This window comes from Serinus canaria, chromosome 4 (genome assembly GCF_022539315.1).
Source record: "Serinus canaria isolate serCan28SL12 chromosome 4, serCan2020, whole genome shotgun sequence".
NCBI classification, from domain to species: Eukaryota; Metazoa; Chordata; class Aves; order Passeriformes; family Fringillidae; genus Serinus; species Serinus canaria.
In genome coordinates, this window is record NC_066317.1 from 31,862,140 (window position 1) to 31,880,568 (window position 18,429).

The 18,429-nt window shown below is 34.7% G+C and overlaps 1 protein-coding gene across 1 annotated transcript in view; it reads right to left on the minus strand.

Annotated features, from left to right (window-relative positions):
* Nucleotides 1-3,025: 3,025 nt before the first annotated feature.
* Nucleotides 3,026-18,429, minus strand: part of FSTL5 (follistatin like 5) — a 243,965-nt gene continuing 228,561 nt past the window's right edge. Inside the window, exon 14 of the mRNA XM_050974227.1 lies at nt 3,026-3,817. Coding sequence (XP_050830184.1) covers nt 3,115-3,817 — 703 coding nt within the window. The 3' untranslated portion in view covers nt 3,026-3,114. The remainder of the gene's footprint in view (nt 3,818-18,429) is intronic.

Below are 18,429 nucleotides of genomic sequence, written 5' to 3' on the forward strand. Positions count from 1 at the left end.
TACATTTGGACACATACTCAGATCTTATCTACAATGGTTTTCTGAAGTCCTCCTTCCCTCTGCCATAGCTAGTTTTCAGATACATCAAAAGATGCACTTACCTCTGCATATTTAATCCTCTGCAAGTTCTACAATCAGCATAGGATTTCCTGGAATCCAAGAAACATGTTCCAGACTGTAAATGAGATGTTCTTGATTTAAAATGAGATGTTCCGAGCTAAGGATTTCAAGTGACAAAATATACTGGTTTTTTGAGTTTTGCTTAGGCCATGCTTTAGCCCAACCATAACACTTGCAGGATTTACATTAAAGTCAATCAGAAACTTACACAACTAAAACAAATTAAGTCTCCATCCCCAAATTGCAATGACAGAATCACAAGACAACTGAGGTTTGAAGGGCGCTTGGCAGGTCTCTAGTCCAACACTGCTAGTCACAGCCAGTTCAGATGGCCATAATCCAGACAGGTGTTAATAAACTCCTAGGATGGAGACTGCATAGTCTCTCTAAGCAACCTGCTCCCATGCTTGACTGTCATCACAGCTTTTCCTTATATCCAGCCTGAAACTCTTGATTTAATTTATGCTGGTATCTTGTCCTCCTGCTATGCACAGCTGTGATGAATCTAACCTGTCTCTTTTATAACCTCTCATGAGTACTGGCAGGCTGCCCTGGAGATTTTGCCTCTCTGGGTTGAAAAAGCCCCTTTATGTCAGTTTTTCTCATAGAGATGCTAGCAAAAAATTGAAACAGTTTCCAGCTCTTCCCTTCATTCGGATTAAAGCTTCAGTCAGGCCACCTGTATTTGAGAAAGCTGAACTTCAACTCTAAGACCTATGAAAGCAACCATGGTGATCCAATATTTGTTTAACCTCACTGAAAAAACAACGGTGAGAAGTTGTGGCCATTGTTTACACACACAGTCTGGACAATATTGTCAAAAAAGTAGAATTATTGAAGGCAAATAATAATAATAATCACATCATTCAACCTGCTGGTCATGTCTCACTTGATGCAGATCAGGATGCAGTTGGATTTTTGGGTTGCAAATGCACACTGCTGACTCATATTGGGCTTTTCATCCAAAAACTCTCCCAAGTCTTTCTCCCGAGGGCTTGTCTCAACCCATTACCCACTCAGCCTGTACTTGTGCTTTAGATGTGCTAATAATGAGCTTGTGGTATAAGATGAGATTTCCTTTGTAGCAGCCAAAGAAACTTCTCCAGTTAAGCTTTTCTAAAAAAATTTCTTTCCACACTACATATGATTTTGCATATATAAAAATCCATCTATTTTCATACATCTATTTAAAATAATAGGTGCTTTAGAATAGTCAGTTTACTTGCCAGCTCAGTGGATGATTGGATGATTCACCAAAGTCAGGACTGTTTAAAATTTATGGGGTTTATTCTCCTTTTGTCAAGCATTTTCTACATACAGAACATTCACGTGGTATAAATTACAGAACAAAAACTGCATGAGACAGACTACTGCAATTGAGTAACAGACAGTTTACATGATTATTGTTTGCTCACAAATGAAAGGATTTCTTAAAAAGGAAAATAGATTCAGGAGCTAGAAATGTAAGCAAATTTTTATCTCAGTTAAAGCTACTTACCAGGAGGTTAGCTCAAGCTAAAGAGAGATCTACTGTACCACACAGGGCAGAATGCTCAATGCACACAAGATTACAATGCTAGAAAATTCCAGATTTCAAAGCAATTTTACACAATCTAAATTGCAGTAAAACTTTGTTTAAAAAAAGATATTTTTTTCTGATTGCCTTCAGTAAATGGAGGTCATTTTAAGAGCTTATAAGCATTCTTTAGCAAAAACATAAAAAAAATAAAAATACTCTCAAACTTCTAAGTCATTGCTCTGAGTCTGGATAGATGTTCACTGCTGGCTTTCTATTGATTTGTTATTCTGCTTCTGGGAATCTTATTTTTCCCATTTACATGTTTAACCAGTGTTATATTAGAATACTACGTAAACAAACTATAAAAAATACAAAGTTTTTGTTGTTTGTTTTTTGTTTTTGTCTTGGTTTTTTTTTGCACTAATCCAGTTGGATGCAAGAACTAGAAAATCTGTTGAGCTAAACAAATGGTTTAACAAATGGGAATCAATGGTACAATGAAGAAACAAAAATGTTATCTACTGGTCGTAGACTTCAGTTCTTTGAATTCTCATTTTCTTAAAATGCATTTTCTTTATGTTTAATTAACAGTTTCCTCAATGATATAAGTGAAGCTTTGTGATGCCAGGTTTTAAGAATGTGGTATATTCTGAAAGGATGTGCAATATTTCACTTCAGGAGGCTTGAAACTACTTGCTGACAACACCCTGTGATAGCTGAAAAACCTAGCATCTATTTTTTTCTAAAAAAAGGTAAAGCTTCTGCAAGCAGCTTTCTCAACTAAGACACCATAAAAATAAACTCCAAAATGCAGTGATCAGAAAACACTGCAAATACAATTTTTTGTTTTTTTCCTGTCCATGTATGCTGCACAACTTGTCACCTTGAATTTGACAGCAGAACTTTCTTTCCAATGACAAGCAATCCTGTAGCCACAGTGGGAATAAATTTTATAATTTCTATGTTTGTCTTTCTTGTGAGACTTTCGCTTCAAGGCACAAAAAGATTTAAGAGTGGACTGGACAGGACATAACATTTCAGCTTAAGGAGTCAAAGGTTGCTGTACAACAGCTCTTGTTCTGTGTCTGAAGCAAAAAAACCCCAAAATTTGAATAATATTTAGGTCTTCCATTTACAAATGCAAAGTATCATCTTAAATTTCCTGAAGCTTTTTTAGTTGTTTTTTTTTCTTCTTTTTTTACACTTATTTATTATACTTATCATCAATTTCAATATTTAGTTATTTCAAAAAACACAATCTCAGCTGATAATTATTAAGGAGTACCATTACCAAATAGCCATCATTTTAGTCACTTTATGTGGAAGCTGATTCAAATTGTATACATGTCAAAGAAATAACAGGTATAGAAGGGCCTAACAATTTAAAATAAGAATTGTGTAAATTTGAAGGATGGTGTAATTTAAGTGCAATGTACTGAAAAACTATTAACTCAGTAAATATCTAACACAGATTCTTATGCTTCTCCAACCCAAACTACTGTGTTGCCTCTCTCAACTTCGGTGATTTCACAATTTAACTTATTGAGCCGTCCATCCAGGATAAACAGAGAATCCTTGGAAGGGGTCATGAGATACTGACCAAAAAGGCCACTGTCTTTTATGAGACGGTTCTTACTGTTCCAAGGCCATTCGCCTGCCTTCATGGGTTCCTTCAGACTCTTCACCATCTTCACCTTGCCAGAAGAGAGCTCCATGAAGAGAACATCAGTCTGTGTGCTGGAGCTGCAGTAGACATTGTATTGATGAGCTTCAGTGAAGGACGGCTGAAAAGCTACATCAGATATGTGCAAATTAGTGTGAATGTCAAACGCATCCTGTATTTCTCCTCTCACTGTTATGGACTGGATCCTCAGGAGGCCTTTAGCATCATCAATGCTGAGAAGGTAGCGTCCATCTGGCGAGACGTGCGGCGTGCCCGTCACGTCGCCGTTGTATCCGATCACGGAATCAGTAACGCTGTCCACTATGAGCTGCGGCAGGACGGCCCCAGTGGTGTCAGGCTTGCAGCAGATAAAAAGGTACCCTCCAAGATGTGTGTAAGCCAGTGACTCAGGAACACAATTATAATCCTTTAAACTAACTGTCTTGATATACGACATCGTTTCTAGATCAATTTTCTGGAGCATGGGATCGTCCTTATGGAGAATATATCCAAACCTGGAAGGAAAAGCACAAAACCAAAGTCAGAGCTACTGTGTGCATAATATATGAATGGGGAAAACACCATGAGCAAAGGAGAGAATATGTGCAGCAGTGTATTGCTATACATCTTGGCTTCAGATGTTTCAGATATTAGGCAGTTTATAATATTTTATTTTTAGTGGTGTAATTTAGAATGCATTAAAAAAATGCCTAAAACCCATTTATTTGATTAATGGGAAAGTTCTTTTTTCCTACTGACACAAGGGAAGAAGTAAACCATTACTTTCTATATCTAGTCACTTCTAACTTTTACAAAAGCCAGGAAGGAGAAAAAGATTAAATACTAATAGATACCACATCCCATATATTTGAATTCTGTTCATAGAGCTCTTCAACTTACTTGGGAACATCAGCTTAACCCAGCGCTCATTGTTATTCAGATCATTATCTGAATCTTCCTTATTTTAATTCAATAGAAATGAATATCATAAAAGGATTTTGGTTTATGCCTCCAATTACCCAAACACCATATTTCTTACATTTTCAAAGATCCTTTATGCTCTTCCATACATCAAGAAACTTTCAGTGAACATGAATAATATGACTACATTTTAAAATCCTAGAGCTGATTGATTGTAACCTTTTAATACAAACTCCATCACTATTCTTTAATGGTAATGTATGTGTTCTGACTGCACAATCAATTGACTATATATATATATATATATATATATACATATATATATGCAAAAAAGATACTTCTACATGTTATGGAGCCATGTGAAAGTGTATTAGCTTTACTTATCTAAGTAGCTTACACAGCGCTTTCCCCAAACAGCTGTTTTCTTTTGGCACATTTCTTGGCACTTTCTTCTGAATCTTTGATCCTAAAAATGAGGCTGCGTGATGATAATCTAAAAATACCTTTTGCATCCTTTTGATAGAAAGCCATATGACAGCCAGAATGTTCCAACAATTGAGTTGACAATATCACAAAATTTTCACATTGTACTTGTAACCCCAGTGCACTTACTAATCAGTGAACTGCCAAAGTAACAGGCAAAAAAACATTTCAGGACATTGTTCAGGCAGTTCCTCAGCATAAGGTTGGGTGAGTTACATTTGCACTTTCTACTGAACTCATGTAAGAACACTTTTAATTTTAGCTCCACCTTCCAAAATCCCTGCATACTGCTTCAGTATCGTAAAACCACAGAACTAAAGATCTATTTCAATTCTTAGGGACCTTAGCATTTCATTTGGTCCAAATCCTGCCCAAAGAAGGCTCAGTGTGAATCCCACTGTCCACAATTACAATTTGATCTGATAATAAGATCAATTTTGTCTTTAATTATTCAGCTACTTAAAAATACATTAATTCAATCATCTGGGTTAGGAAAGTGTGAGTGAGCTTTTTTGGAAATTATGTCTGGATAATTTACTTAAGATAATGTTACTTTTCTATTCATGATGTCTGCTGTTCTGTCATAGAAAAATATTAGGATCATTAGGCAGAATTTGATTTTTAGATTTTTTGGCCACATAACATTTGGGCAGCCATTAACTCATTGATTCCTGGTTTCATTATTAATTAGTAAGTATTTTTCAGCTGTAAGAAAGAGACCTATGTGATGCTATACTATACTATGCACAAAATTGTCCTGTAATAGAAAATGTTAAATCGGTAACAACACTGACATTTCACATCTCCATGTTTAATAACCAGTTTTAGATACATGAGCAGTGCTTAGAAAAGGACAATAGAATTGGCTTATTGATTGTGTTTTTACATAACAATGTAAAGCAAAAATCAGTGAACTATCCAGGAACAGGAGTATTCACAAGAAGACAAAGGGAAAATACCTAATTTAAAGGTCAATGTGATGACAGGTAGTGAATAATTTAATTTTAGGCTACTATAATATTATTTAATCTATTTTAATAAGAGAACACAGTGCAGAGAGTTTTTGCTTTAACTACTTTTGATCTCAATTTCAGTTGCAAACACACAGTACATTTTTTGTTTGAGACTGGTAAGCTGACCTTGGGTTTGAAAGTATGATTTTTCTCTTTCAGCATACCAATATATAGTCATGGAAAAAATCAGGAAATCTTTTTTAAAAGTGAAAGAAAAGGCTCTCACTGAGTTGTTTTTAGCTTACATAGGTACTAAACCACAGACATATCAGAATGAAATTTTCCATAAACATACACCAAATCCTTACTGTGATTTTTAAAATACAGCAGTCAACATCTGCATGATTAAATCTAGAAATGTTTTTTAATATTTGGCTTGTTGTTTTCAGAAACTGTATTAAAAATAGTAACAAACTTTCCTCTGTAAAAAAAAAAAAAAAGCAGTCATTTAACATTTTAATATATTTGATACATTTTATTATATATATGTATCCATCATATTTCATGGTATCTGTATTTAATTCAGGAAAAAGACTTAAAATTTGAATGCATGTTTTAAGTTGCACTTTAGTTTCTATCCTGCATGAGAGAAAACACAAATAACCTTTTAAAAAAAAAGGTAATCCTTTTTTAAAATCCCATATGAATTCTTAACCATTTTCCACCACAAAAAAAAATTAAAAATCTAAATAGATATAGTTTAAACTGGTCAAAAACTAAACCTTTTTTTTTTTCATTTATCATATATCAAGCAAGAAGAAGAAATTTTTGTGCTGCTTGACAATTCATTTTTTTCTAAAGATGATTCCAGGTCATAATAATGACCTTTTTATAATGTAAAATAAAAATGCAAAACAAGATTATCATCAATTATTTAAATCAGCAAATTTTACTTGCTGATTTAAATTGTGATTAAAATGAAGTATTTAAATCAATTTGATTCAAAGAGATCTGTCTTGCTTATGATTATTTGATTAAGCAGCGTTAATGATCAATTTATGTGATTTTTTTGCATCCAAATGTTATTGATTTCAAGAGGAATACATAAGTTACTAATCTTGCTTCTCAAATGTTATTTCCAGAATGTATGTTTTTGAATCACAGGAACACCTAACTCATGTTTACTTTGGTGACATCAACTCTTTGATTACCAAATGTGAATGTGCTTTCTAAGGTTAAAAGAAAAAGGTCTTTTCTACCTTCCCTAGGGGCACCATCAGCTGCACATGTGGAAAGACTCACGTTTGGCATCTAGCTTTGCCCACAGGGGACACTGCCATAGGGCTGGGCTCCAGCTTCTCATTACCTGCTGCTCCCTTCTCTCACACAAATCCCCTAAACTCAAAAGGTTTGCAGAAGCATTCCCCAATGCATGTCATCAAGATAAATTCAGCTGCTGTGGAATAATTACTGCCAAATGTTTTTTGTTGACTAACCTGGTGAGTGTGAATGAAATATCTTAGGAGCCATGGAAGAATGTTGATGTAAACCTTCCCACCAGAACAGACAGATTTAATAAAAAGATAAAAAGTATGCTTGTCCACAGTAAGGGTCTCCAGATCTCCAGACTTAGCCAGCAAACACATTTTAAAACAAACCAGCTGATAACATAATGGTACTAGTTTCTTTTATAGCTTTATCTATCTCTTTGTAATATTTGGTTCACAGTTCAAAAAGCCACAAGTGCAAAGTTTACAGCATTGTGGACAGACTGTTCCTGGGATGTAAACAGTGGCTTCAGCTTTAGTAATTGAGTTTAACTGAAACCTGTAGAAACTGGCTTCAACATTTTACCCACTTTATCTGATGTTGTATTTTTATTGCACTTGAGATATTTATTGTCCCTTGCTTTGGAGCTATTAAGGAACTTGATTTTATACAGCAGCTAACCACATGTATTCTGATAATCAGGTATACCTGAATGCCTGTTTACAATGTATCTTACTTATAAAGTGTGCAAAGAGCAGTTTAATGCATTTTTTCAGTGATTATTTATTTTCAACTCACAATTATTTACAGCTATCCGTGCAATTCATTGCATTCTATTTACTTCTGAATTGGAAACAAAGGTTTGGGAGATAGGCTCTCTTTCTTTCCTTAGAAAACTGTCTTCCCTAGCCCTGATAAAATACAACTCCATTTTCTTGTAACATTAACATGCAAAAGACTTTTTGCTTTATAATCTTTTCTAGTTCAAACTTTAAAAAGTCACTGCTTTGGACACAGATGTAAAATTGGCCCACAGTGTAATGTTTCTGGGGCTGCATACACTGAGATCAGTTATGTGAGCAGAATAATGTATAGAACATACGTAGGAGTTTAGAGTTACTGATTTCAAAGCACTGTAGAGATAATACAGAGGGTAAAGAAAGCTGAATGACTGGCCTAAGGCTGTATAATAATCCATTGGCATAGTCCAGGTGAAATACAGGTTATCTGGGCCCAGCATGGTTTCTCACCTATCATGTTATGTATGGGTTACTATTGCAACTGAGGTACTAGAGATACAGATGTGAGAAGAAAACACATACAATATATATAATTTTGAATAAGAGTATACAAAATCACTCCATCAAAATAAAGTTTTTGATTAATAAAAATAGACAGAAATTTGGACCTGGCTAGGAGAGAAGTTGGTAAAACTTCATGAAGGATCTTCCCTTCCCAAAAACGGGAGTATAGCTGCCAAAAGCAATTTATTAGAACGAACAGGATTTTATCAATACTACTGTTTAAACAATTCTTTCTTGGCTGTCATGCTGCTTGCAACATTTCAGTGCTCCAATTAAAATTCAGTAAAGCTGGACAGGGATGCAAATACCCTAACAGACCAACAATACAGATAAAAAGAAGGCGGTGGGGGGGAATAATTCAAAGCTGCCAGTCTTCTTGGGTGTAAAAGGATTTTGCAAGCTGTGTGTTTCATATATTTGTCTGCCTGTCTCAGTGAGAACTGTGTGGCTGGAGTTTTGAGAAGCTGAACAAATCGAGAGAGGTCTGTTTCTGTGCCTGTGAGGTTTGTGAGGCTGATTCTTAGTCTCTGAGAATTGCTAGGCAAAGGCATAAGGATGGAAAAAGTAATGAAGTTCTGGAGGGAGGGTACAGAAGGGAAAAGGAGATGTGAAGAAAACTGATAAGAAAAGCTAAGAATTTCATGTCTGTAGTTTAAAAAAAGAATAAAACAAAGGATGAGAAAAAATATACTTTTGTTACCTAAGACGACAAAGTACTTTACAACCCACTGGCGACTGAGGATGGTGATAAAGAGGTTTTTTATAGGGACATATATGTGTCAGGTTAGATAATTTGTTCCTAATAATTTTGAAAGAGTTGACTAGCTCTTAGCATTTTAATAAATCTCAGAATAACAGGAAAATTTGGAAAGTCTGAAAAAAAAAGATTGTTGAAATATTCATAAGATGAAGTCAGGTATCCCAGCTAAGCTGAACAGCTTGATGCATATCCAAGAGAAATACTAAATAGATGATATGAGAATGAATTACAGAAAATCGTGAATATAACACAGTCAACATGGGTTTATGAAGAAATTAACTTTGTCAGACAAACTTAATTAATTTTTTTACTAAAAAACTTTCTGAAGGTAACTGAATATCAGGAGGGCACAGCTTTCTTGGAATAAAAGCTCATACCCAAAAGAAAAATAATTTAAGAAAAATAATTTATCTGTAATACGACGTAGTTGTCAATGCAGAATCATCACTTTGCAGGAAACTTCTTGGTACAAAAGCTGATACATCACAAAATTTTCACAGATGATTTGGATGTAAATATCAATGAATGTCCATGACACTAAGGTTGTACATAATGACAGCAAAATCATTATAGTCAGTTGCTCATTCAAGCAAAATGTGCTCAAAGGTGGCCAAGGGTAAAGTTGAGCAACTTCACGTGTGAATGAGGAATGTCTGACATAAACATAGAACAGTAAAAAGCAGCAGCCATAAAAAGATTTAATGATCACAGCAGATCATTAAATCTTCATATTGATCACATGCAAATCAATATGAAATCTGAGTCTAATAAGTCAAAAATAAAACCAAGACCCAAAGACTTCTGTAAAGTTCTTAAGCGTAAAGAGAAGGGAATAAAAATAATACAACACACTCATACCTGTATTCTACACTGGGGAGACTAAACTTTATGAATGTTTTAAAGAATGCTTCATGTTGTTTTTCTAATTTCTGCCCTTCTTAAAAGGAATTAAAAAAAAATTAGGGCAAGGAAAAATCTGAAATTATTTTGAGGAATGGAAACAATGGTTTTATGCAAGAGGCTGATTCCAATATAAAAATAGTTGCATACTGAAAACAGAAAACTTAAAAATTAGGAATAGGTAATTTTTCCTAACAATGGGGACAAAATACCATTGTAACCAACTACAAGAGAAATGATGAATTTTCTGTGGTAGCACTCTCTAGGTAAAGATTATACTACTATCTGCTTGGATAAGTAGATGTAGCTTCAAAAATATCAGATTCATTATCTGAATCACTGAATGACTATTTGAAATGTTTAAACCTAAAGTACATGCAGAAGTCAGAGAAAATGTTCTCATTGCTTCTTCTAGCTGATGGATATAAGAAACACCATTTTCTTGGCTTTGTTCATATAATCAAAATTGCATAGGTACAGTAGATTTTATTCTTATGCATTTGATGGTGAGATATTAACCATTATAAAATCATAGAATGACCAAGGTTGGAAAAGACCTTTAAGATCACACAGTCCAACCACTCCCCTAGCACTACCACTGTAACCCCTAAACCACTAAACCACATCACCATATCATCCATACACAACTTAAATGCCTCCAGGGGTGGTGACTCCACCACCTCCCAGGGCAGCCTATTCTAATGCCTGAAAAGAAGCAACCAAGTGCTTAAAATCTCATGAAATGACTATGATTGGACACAATCCTTTAGCTCACAGACACACACACAGGTAGAATGCAGAGGAATCTGCCCTTCTGCAGACCTAAGATTGTGATGCCACTTCTCCATCCACTGTATAGAAAACAGCTGTTTTTTAAAACTTGTCTTACACTGTTTCTGACCTTTAGTAATTGTGAATTTCACACGAGTTACTAATAATATTACAATTACCAATCTTTCATACACACATATATTTTCAAAATTAGCATGTGTTGTCCTTGACAACACATTGATCTCCAAATTCGGAAGGTTTATTAATTGCTTGAAGTGTTACTATATTAACTATAAAAGCTCTATAATGGGGTGGAAGATGTTCTAAGGCTGAATGGTCACTCTTTTGAGGTTTATTGATCTAACTGTACAAGATCATGGTGGTTAGGCTGGGGGAAGGGTGTCAGACCATGGAGACCTGCTTCAGAGCAGTTACCTGTTCACACACAGCAATGATCGGTTGCAAAGAAATTTCAGTCAACTCTCCATAACCCAATTGTTGCCTTCTAAGTCGCAGATGAACCTCTCTTCCCTTCTCTACAGCATTATGAACCATCTCAGCATATCAATATCAGATTATTAACTCTGCTTCCATTGCTAGATTGGATCTCATTTTTCTGATGAAGGAGATAAGAAGAACTATTAAAAAAAAATACTTACCAAATTTGTAAGAAAAAAGTATTGCAAGTCAATAAGATGATAGTTTTGGATTGCACAGGTAAATAGATTGGGAGATGCAAAAAAGCTGTATGCAATAAAACAGGGTAAGAAAATGTCATCCTCCAGTGGTGTCTAGAGCACCAGAAAAATACGGACATTTCACAAAATTTGTTAGTGAGGCTTTTGTATGAGGTCTCTGCAAACCAAGTCTGTAAGTGCATCTGCTGAGCTTTGGCTATTCCAAGATTTGTCTTTCCATTCTGAGTAAAGGAAAGCTATTAAATCTGAGTGAAGAAGTCTGCATGGAGCAGTAGCTCCATGTTCTATAGAGATGGAACCCATCCCCAAAGTAGCCATAACATTGTAACTATCCAAAGCACCTGGCTACCTAAAAGGATTAAAAAAATACAGTTATTCATAATTATGTCATTAAATTGTGTCTGCCACCTCTGCTCATTTAGCCTGGTTTTACGATTAGGCTGCTGGAAACCAGCAAATGATAGTTGAGAATACCTTCACTTTTCTGGAATGTTTTATATGGCATATTCAATTCAAAATTTCCTCTCATATTGCTCAGTATGTAGAAGCCTCCCACTGCTCATTAACCTCTGATTAAAATTTATGACAATTTCAACCCTTATGTCTCTTCTACCCAGTGAAACAATGCACAATATCAGCACATAAAGGTGTTTCTCACCATGCATACTGGAATTGTGTAACTTAAACCTGCCAGGTATGAGAGCAAATCTTTAGAATTTTAATTTATTGTACAGTTAATACAAGTGGGATATGCCCATGGGCATATCACTCCAATTGGAGTAAATGCTAGAACTGTGAAATCTGGGACTGTTTCTTTCTTCCCTTACTCCATGTGAATAAACAATAATGATTTTAATCCCAGATTTTCAAGATTTTTGAAAATTGTGACAATAGTTTAAATGAATTAGGGCTCATTGTACTTAGCAACTCTATAGCAGTTTCTTGTAAGAGTAGTATACTGGATTTGGCTGAGATGGAGTTAATTTTCATTATACCAACCTGCATGGTACTGTGCTTTAAATTTATGAACAAAAGTGTTGACAACTCACCAATGTTTTAGTTATTGTTCAGCACTGCTGGCACAGCACCAAACCCTTCTCTGTTTCTTACTCTGCCTTTCCCATGAGTAATCTGCAGGTTTGGATAAGGTTGGGAGGTGATACAGTGGGCTACCCCAGGGATATTCCATAACATGTAACATTATGTCCAACAATTAAACTGCTTCCAAAGTAGCTGCTGCTCCTGCTAAGGGGGAGCTCAGCTGCTGGCTGGGGACAGCTCTCCACAGGGAATCATTAGTTTTCCATAATGAGTTTTACAGAACCCAGACAAAGGGAAACTGAGGTAACTCAAATTTACTTGTCCAAACCAACTTCAAAGAGATGGGAAGAGTATCCCAAAATGTGGTAACTGCAAAATGCAATTATAAAAAAAAAAGCAGATCATATGGATGATCGCCTTATTTTTTAAAAATTAAAACCCACACCCACATATTTAAAGTTACATAATTACAGTGACAAAGTTAATACCACTATAGGTTATCAGTTCTGCTTTCATCTCACAAAATAAATTCAAGACCATATTTTTAATGCATTTTAAAGGTATTTAAAATATGGGATTTTGTTCCATGTTTTATGAACCTATAAGCCTGTTTGTAACACACACAGAAAAAAAAGAACAGTAAACCCAGGAACACCATCATTCTTTTCCCAAAGTAATTATCATAATTACCACTATCTAATTTCCTGAAAAACAACCTGAAGACTCTCATTGCCAAGCTGCCAAAGTAATCCCTTTAGCAAATCAGATTATTGCTCTACCCAAATTAGTCCTCTCTCTTGCTCTCATCAGATTATCAAATGTCTCAGAGTGAGGGAAATCTTTTATCAAATCTTTATTTGGAATAAAGTGCTCACAGGAACTTGCCCATCACTGAGAAGTAACTTATGACATGAGGCACCAACACTAAATTCATATATTAGAAGGTATCAATTTTAGAAACCTTACTAGGTATTATTATTACCAGTTTTTACAATATATTGCCAGTTTTTACAAGTATTTTCTTATCTTTTCTCTTTTCATACCTATTTTTCAGGTTTTTACCTGCAAAATTCCCATCCCCTTAAGTTGCATTGTTTGTAAGAGGTATAAAAGGTAAAACCCAAATTTTCCTTACATGCTATACAGCTTTTACTTATTAGAAAATGTGAATGTGCACATTATCATATCACAGGATTTATATAGCTGGCTCCCTTTCACTGCTCAAAATAAATTATTCAATCACTATCCTTTAAGGTGTGGGGCATTCAAACCAGAAAAACAAACCTTTGTTAATGTAGAAAAATGGTTTATTATGCTTTAGGAGAAGCAATGATGGTTTTACATAAAATTTCTCTCAACTTCTTCATCAAGTCTGTTCAGACTAAGTAGCATTGACTCTGGCAAAGCTCAGGAAGAGTATTTTGCTTTTCAGGAATGAACAAAACATCTTTTTCCTCTAAAATATCTCAGTGTTCTTATATATCTTTTATGTCAATGCTCCTTATAGCTATAACAAAAATGCTTTGAATGTCAATAAACAATTTAAAATGTGTGCAGCTTCCTGCTCTGGATTTTGTGGGTTTTTTCCATAACAAGAAAGCAGATTTCATTAAATGAATTTGAAAATGTATTGTAGAAGTATCATTGGTAGAATGTGCTATGAACTGGTAGTGATAAACAAACCTGCAAAACAGAAATCTGGCTGAAATCTTTAGTGACTCACCCAGTTCTGTGGGAGGTTTCCTGGTTACAGGATGTCACATTTATGTGCATAACTCTCTATCTTCCTCACTGTAGTACCTAAGTAATTCTTTTTCCTATTTTTGATTAATGAGAAACAGCTTAATAAGGAACTTGTTCCACAAGATCAGTACTTTTTGCCTGAACTTCAGCACCGCCACATTTTAATATCTGTCGCATATCTGAGAAGAGTTGACTTTGTTTACAAACCAAAATACATAGCCATTGCACAAGGAGGTTGTTTAATGTCAAGCCTTTTCTGAATTCATTTGATACAGTCACAGGGCAAACACTTATCCTGTGAGTTGGTGTATTTCACACTGGCAAGGATTCTGCTACCATTTTGTTATGACTGTCAATAGGTAAGTATCAAAGCATCCTTAAGCATCCATGGATTCCCCTTTGGACCCTTCTTTTGTCACCCAAAACCTATGGGACAGAGGCAGGGATAACAGGGAAAAACCCCACACCAGTGCTGAAATTGCATGAAATATCACTCTCACATACCTGCAGTTTACTTACTGCCAGTCTGCAGAGTTTTATTGGGGGTATGTATTATTTGATATAAAAAGAGCATGTCACAAAACATAAACAGGCATACATGCATGTGAGTACATGTATATGTGTGTATATATATGAGTATATGTGTGTATATATATGAGTATATATATATTCAGGTATAATATCAGCTTGCAGTTGAAGTATATGAAGAAAATCACATACTAGGGCATCCCTCCTTTCACTGTTTTTTCTTCTAAGATAAGAAGTGGAAAAGTAAAAATAATTTTTGCCTCACATATTCTGGGCCTCTCTCCTAAGATTGCAAATACTTTCACTGCTACTGTGTACACAATCCTGTATTTTCCAAATTTTCTCAAAAAGACCTCATTGATGCTGTTTGGCATCAAGTGGTAGTATCCTTGAAAGCGATGACTTTTCCTCTCAAGGCATAAGCACCCTCTCTTCTTAGGATTAAACACAAATGCTTTCATTTTCAGCTGATGAACTGGAGAGTTGAATGTGCACATATCAGTATCATACATCATTTAGGACAGCAGTGCTAGATCTCAAGCCACACAGAGTTGAGTTCTGGGTAGTTCTGATAAGGATTTCAAGTAATACACTTTGAAATTTAAAAAGAAAGTGCTCTTTAGATTAAGCACATGTGCAAAATGAGTGCTCTGCCACAACGACCAGTTTAATTTTAAGTACTGGATTTTTTATAATCTGTTTTTTTCATCAGCTTATTAAAAATTGATCGATGAATCAGAAAATAAAAAAAAAAACAAACCAAAAATTATATGTCTTAACTGTATCTCTTCCAGAGTACATAAACATATCAATTTGTTTATATTTATACCCTTATTGCTTTGAAATAAACAAGAAAAAACCAATTTCTGCAGTTCTAATCAAGTACAGCTGCTTCCCTTCTCTTCAGTCGTATCAATCATCAATAAGGAGGATCAAGAATTGCCATTACAAATGTACAGCATCACCACAACTCCTTGGTGCAAAAATAATTATCCACAGGTAGCATTCTTCTTCTGAGGACACCTACATTTTTATGCACAACTATGTATGTCTAAATATGAGCTGAAGATCTAAGCTGCTATTTTTTGCCAGCGGAAATCTAAACCAGACAATCAACAAAGTCCAAAGAATTTTTTTAAATAACCAGTACCAGAGACATGTAGGGGGGTGAGAAATACTGTTTATACACTGTGTGTTTAGACTAAATCTCCAGTAACCATTGCAGGAGACAGACAGCTTACACCCACAGATATACTGCATTTTCACATCTAAATCAAGGTGCCTACAATCTGAACCTCACACTCACCATAAGCATCCTCTCAGCATGAAAACATAATATCCAAATATAGCTTCATAAAACTTTGCACATATTTGGGCAATTGAAGCTTAAATGACTCATATTACATCACAATGTGACTAAGAGCTAGAATTAAATTTGAAATGAGATTGTCTGTTTTTCCAAGCCAATATAAGTTCAGGTATCATACAGCAGTAGGGGCTATTAAAGCTTGCCTTTACAGTCAGAAATTCAAACTACTGATTCGAGGAATAGCTAGCACTGCACAGACTGAAGAATGTACATAAGTCTCCACGCAAAACAGCCCTAGAAACAGAGATGTCTTTCTCAGAATCTTCAGGAATCTCAGAAGATGATTTTCACTGCTCTCGAAGCATAGCTTTAACAGAAAACCATCCCTTTTCTTTCCACAAAAAGTATAATTTGCCAGCCATAACAATCAACTTCAGTATTTTTTCAAGGCTAGAGAGTCATCAAACATACAAAGAGAAACTCTTCAGCCTGCCTTTCATTTTTGTCTAAGGCTTTTGTGGAGATCTAAGAACTGTGTGCAAATTCTATGTGGGAATTTTCCAAGAGGAACTTTATTTATCACAATATCTTAGTGAACTATGTTTTCATGACACTACTGCACTACTTGGTGTACTCTTACAGAGCTAACACCACTGCAAAATATCAGGATGGAATCCACTTCAGACAGTGAATTTACAAAAGATAACTAATATTTTTCAAGAAAACTAAATATAATAGAATGTGGCTAGTAACCATGCTATAAGTTCTGATTTTAAAAGTTCAGGAAATTTCCTGGTGTATAAACAATGATTTTTAAAGGGTTTCTGTGGACAGGAACTGTAAAAGCTGTGCAAGGGAAAAGTACACAGACTATGCTACACAACTTTTCCCATTCCAAAGCATGGGTAACACAGGGAGAAATTAAAGCCCACTGAGGCACAATTACTTGCATTAACTATAGCAGAGTTAGGTCCAAACTGTCATACCAATATTTATTGTCTTTCTCATAGTGTGAAATGTATACTGGGTTATTTTGCAAAACACCCTAAAGCAAAGGTCACAAGAGATAAACAAAGAAACTCAGTGCAGGACTTAAAGAAGTTCTGTACTAGAAAAGTGACAAAGTCATGTGAATGCTGACACTGCTTCTTTCAATTTGCAAGGTGCCATTTTTTTTTCACTCTTTCCCTCTTCCTTCAGGTAGAACAACTCTCTTTGCCTCTTCCATGCACACATAGCCAAGCAAGATGCAAGTGTGGAGCTGCCATCAGGTGGCAAATTAACAACCCGAGTTCCCCTATGCTATTTTCTTCCTTTAGACAAGCCATGTATATTGCTTACCTCTCCAACTGCAGTCAGTATAAAGGAGGAAAAATCTATCCATTTTTTAAGAAGATGAAATAGAAAAAACCTTTAGTATTTTTTTTTCTTAAAAATGAGGATAAATTTAATTTTTAATTTCTTTTAAAGATTATATCAACATAAAATTTTAAGAAATGTATGCATTTTAATCTTCAGGAAGATTAAGTGACTAGAAGATGAGAAGGAGGAGAAGGATAATATAAAAACTGATGCCCTCTATCCTTTCTGATTTTGGCTTACCCCAAGAGATTACCCTAATGAAGGCTATAGACTTTTTTAAATCTGAAATCAACAACTTCAGGAAAATTATGTTCTCAAAATAGAAAGCAAATATAACAGAAAATAATTAAATAAGTTACAATCAAAATTGTCTGTACAAGATGCAGAGAGCAGTATTTTTGTACAAAAGAGAAATTTTCTAACCCAAATAATTTTGTTCAAGAAAAAAACCCCCAAAATATTATCTATTTTATCCTGAATGAATAAAAATTTTGTTTAAAGCCTCCCAATAGTCTATGCTTAGAAATAAGAAAAAAACAAAAACAAAAAACACAGAACATAAGGCTGTGGGGCCACTCTTATGGAAATGAGCAATTTTAGAGTAAAACAAGATCATCACTATAATTTCTGTTATATAAGAACAGAATTTGATTGCAGGTCTAGTTTTCTAAAATATTGACTCTTTTATTGTACTTTTGCTTGGGAAGAAGTTCTGGGTTTTGAAAATTTCAGGTTTCAAAACACAAAAATAAATGTTTGTGATCTTATAGATTTGCACATTAAAAATCTCATCTGTGCTTCTCCATCTAGAAGAAAAAAATATCTATGTAATAACAGTTAACCTTTGAAATTTAAAGTGTATATGGGATGAAAGAGGAAAACTAATATATAGCCAGATATAACTTGCTTTCAATAAAATCATTATTATTATTATTATGTGGATTAAGAAATATCTTTTTATGATAAAAATAGATTGCAGCAGAGATCTAATCAATCAGAAATTTTAAATTTGCTTAATAATGGTAAAAATAATATAGGTTTTCATAGATTATTTCACAAAGGAACTTAATATTCAATTGTAAGTA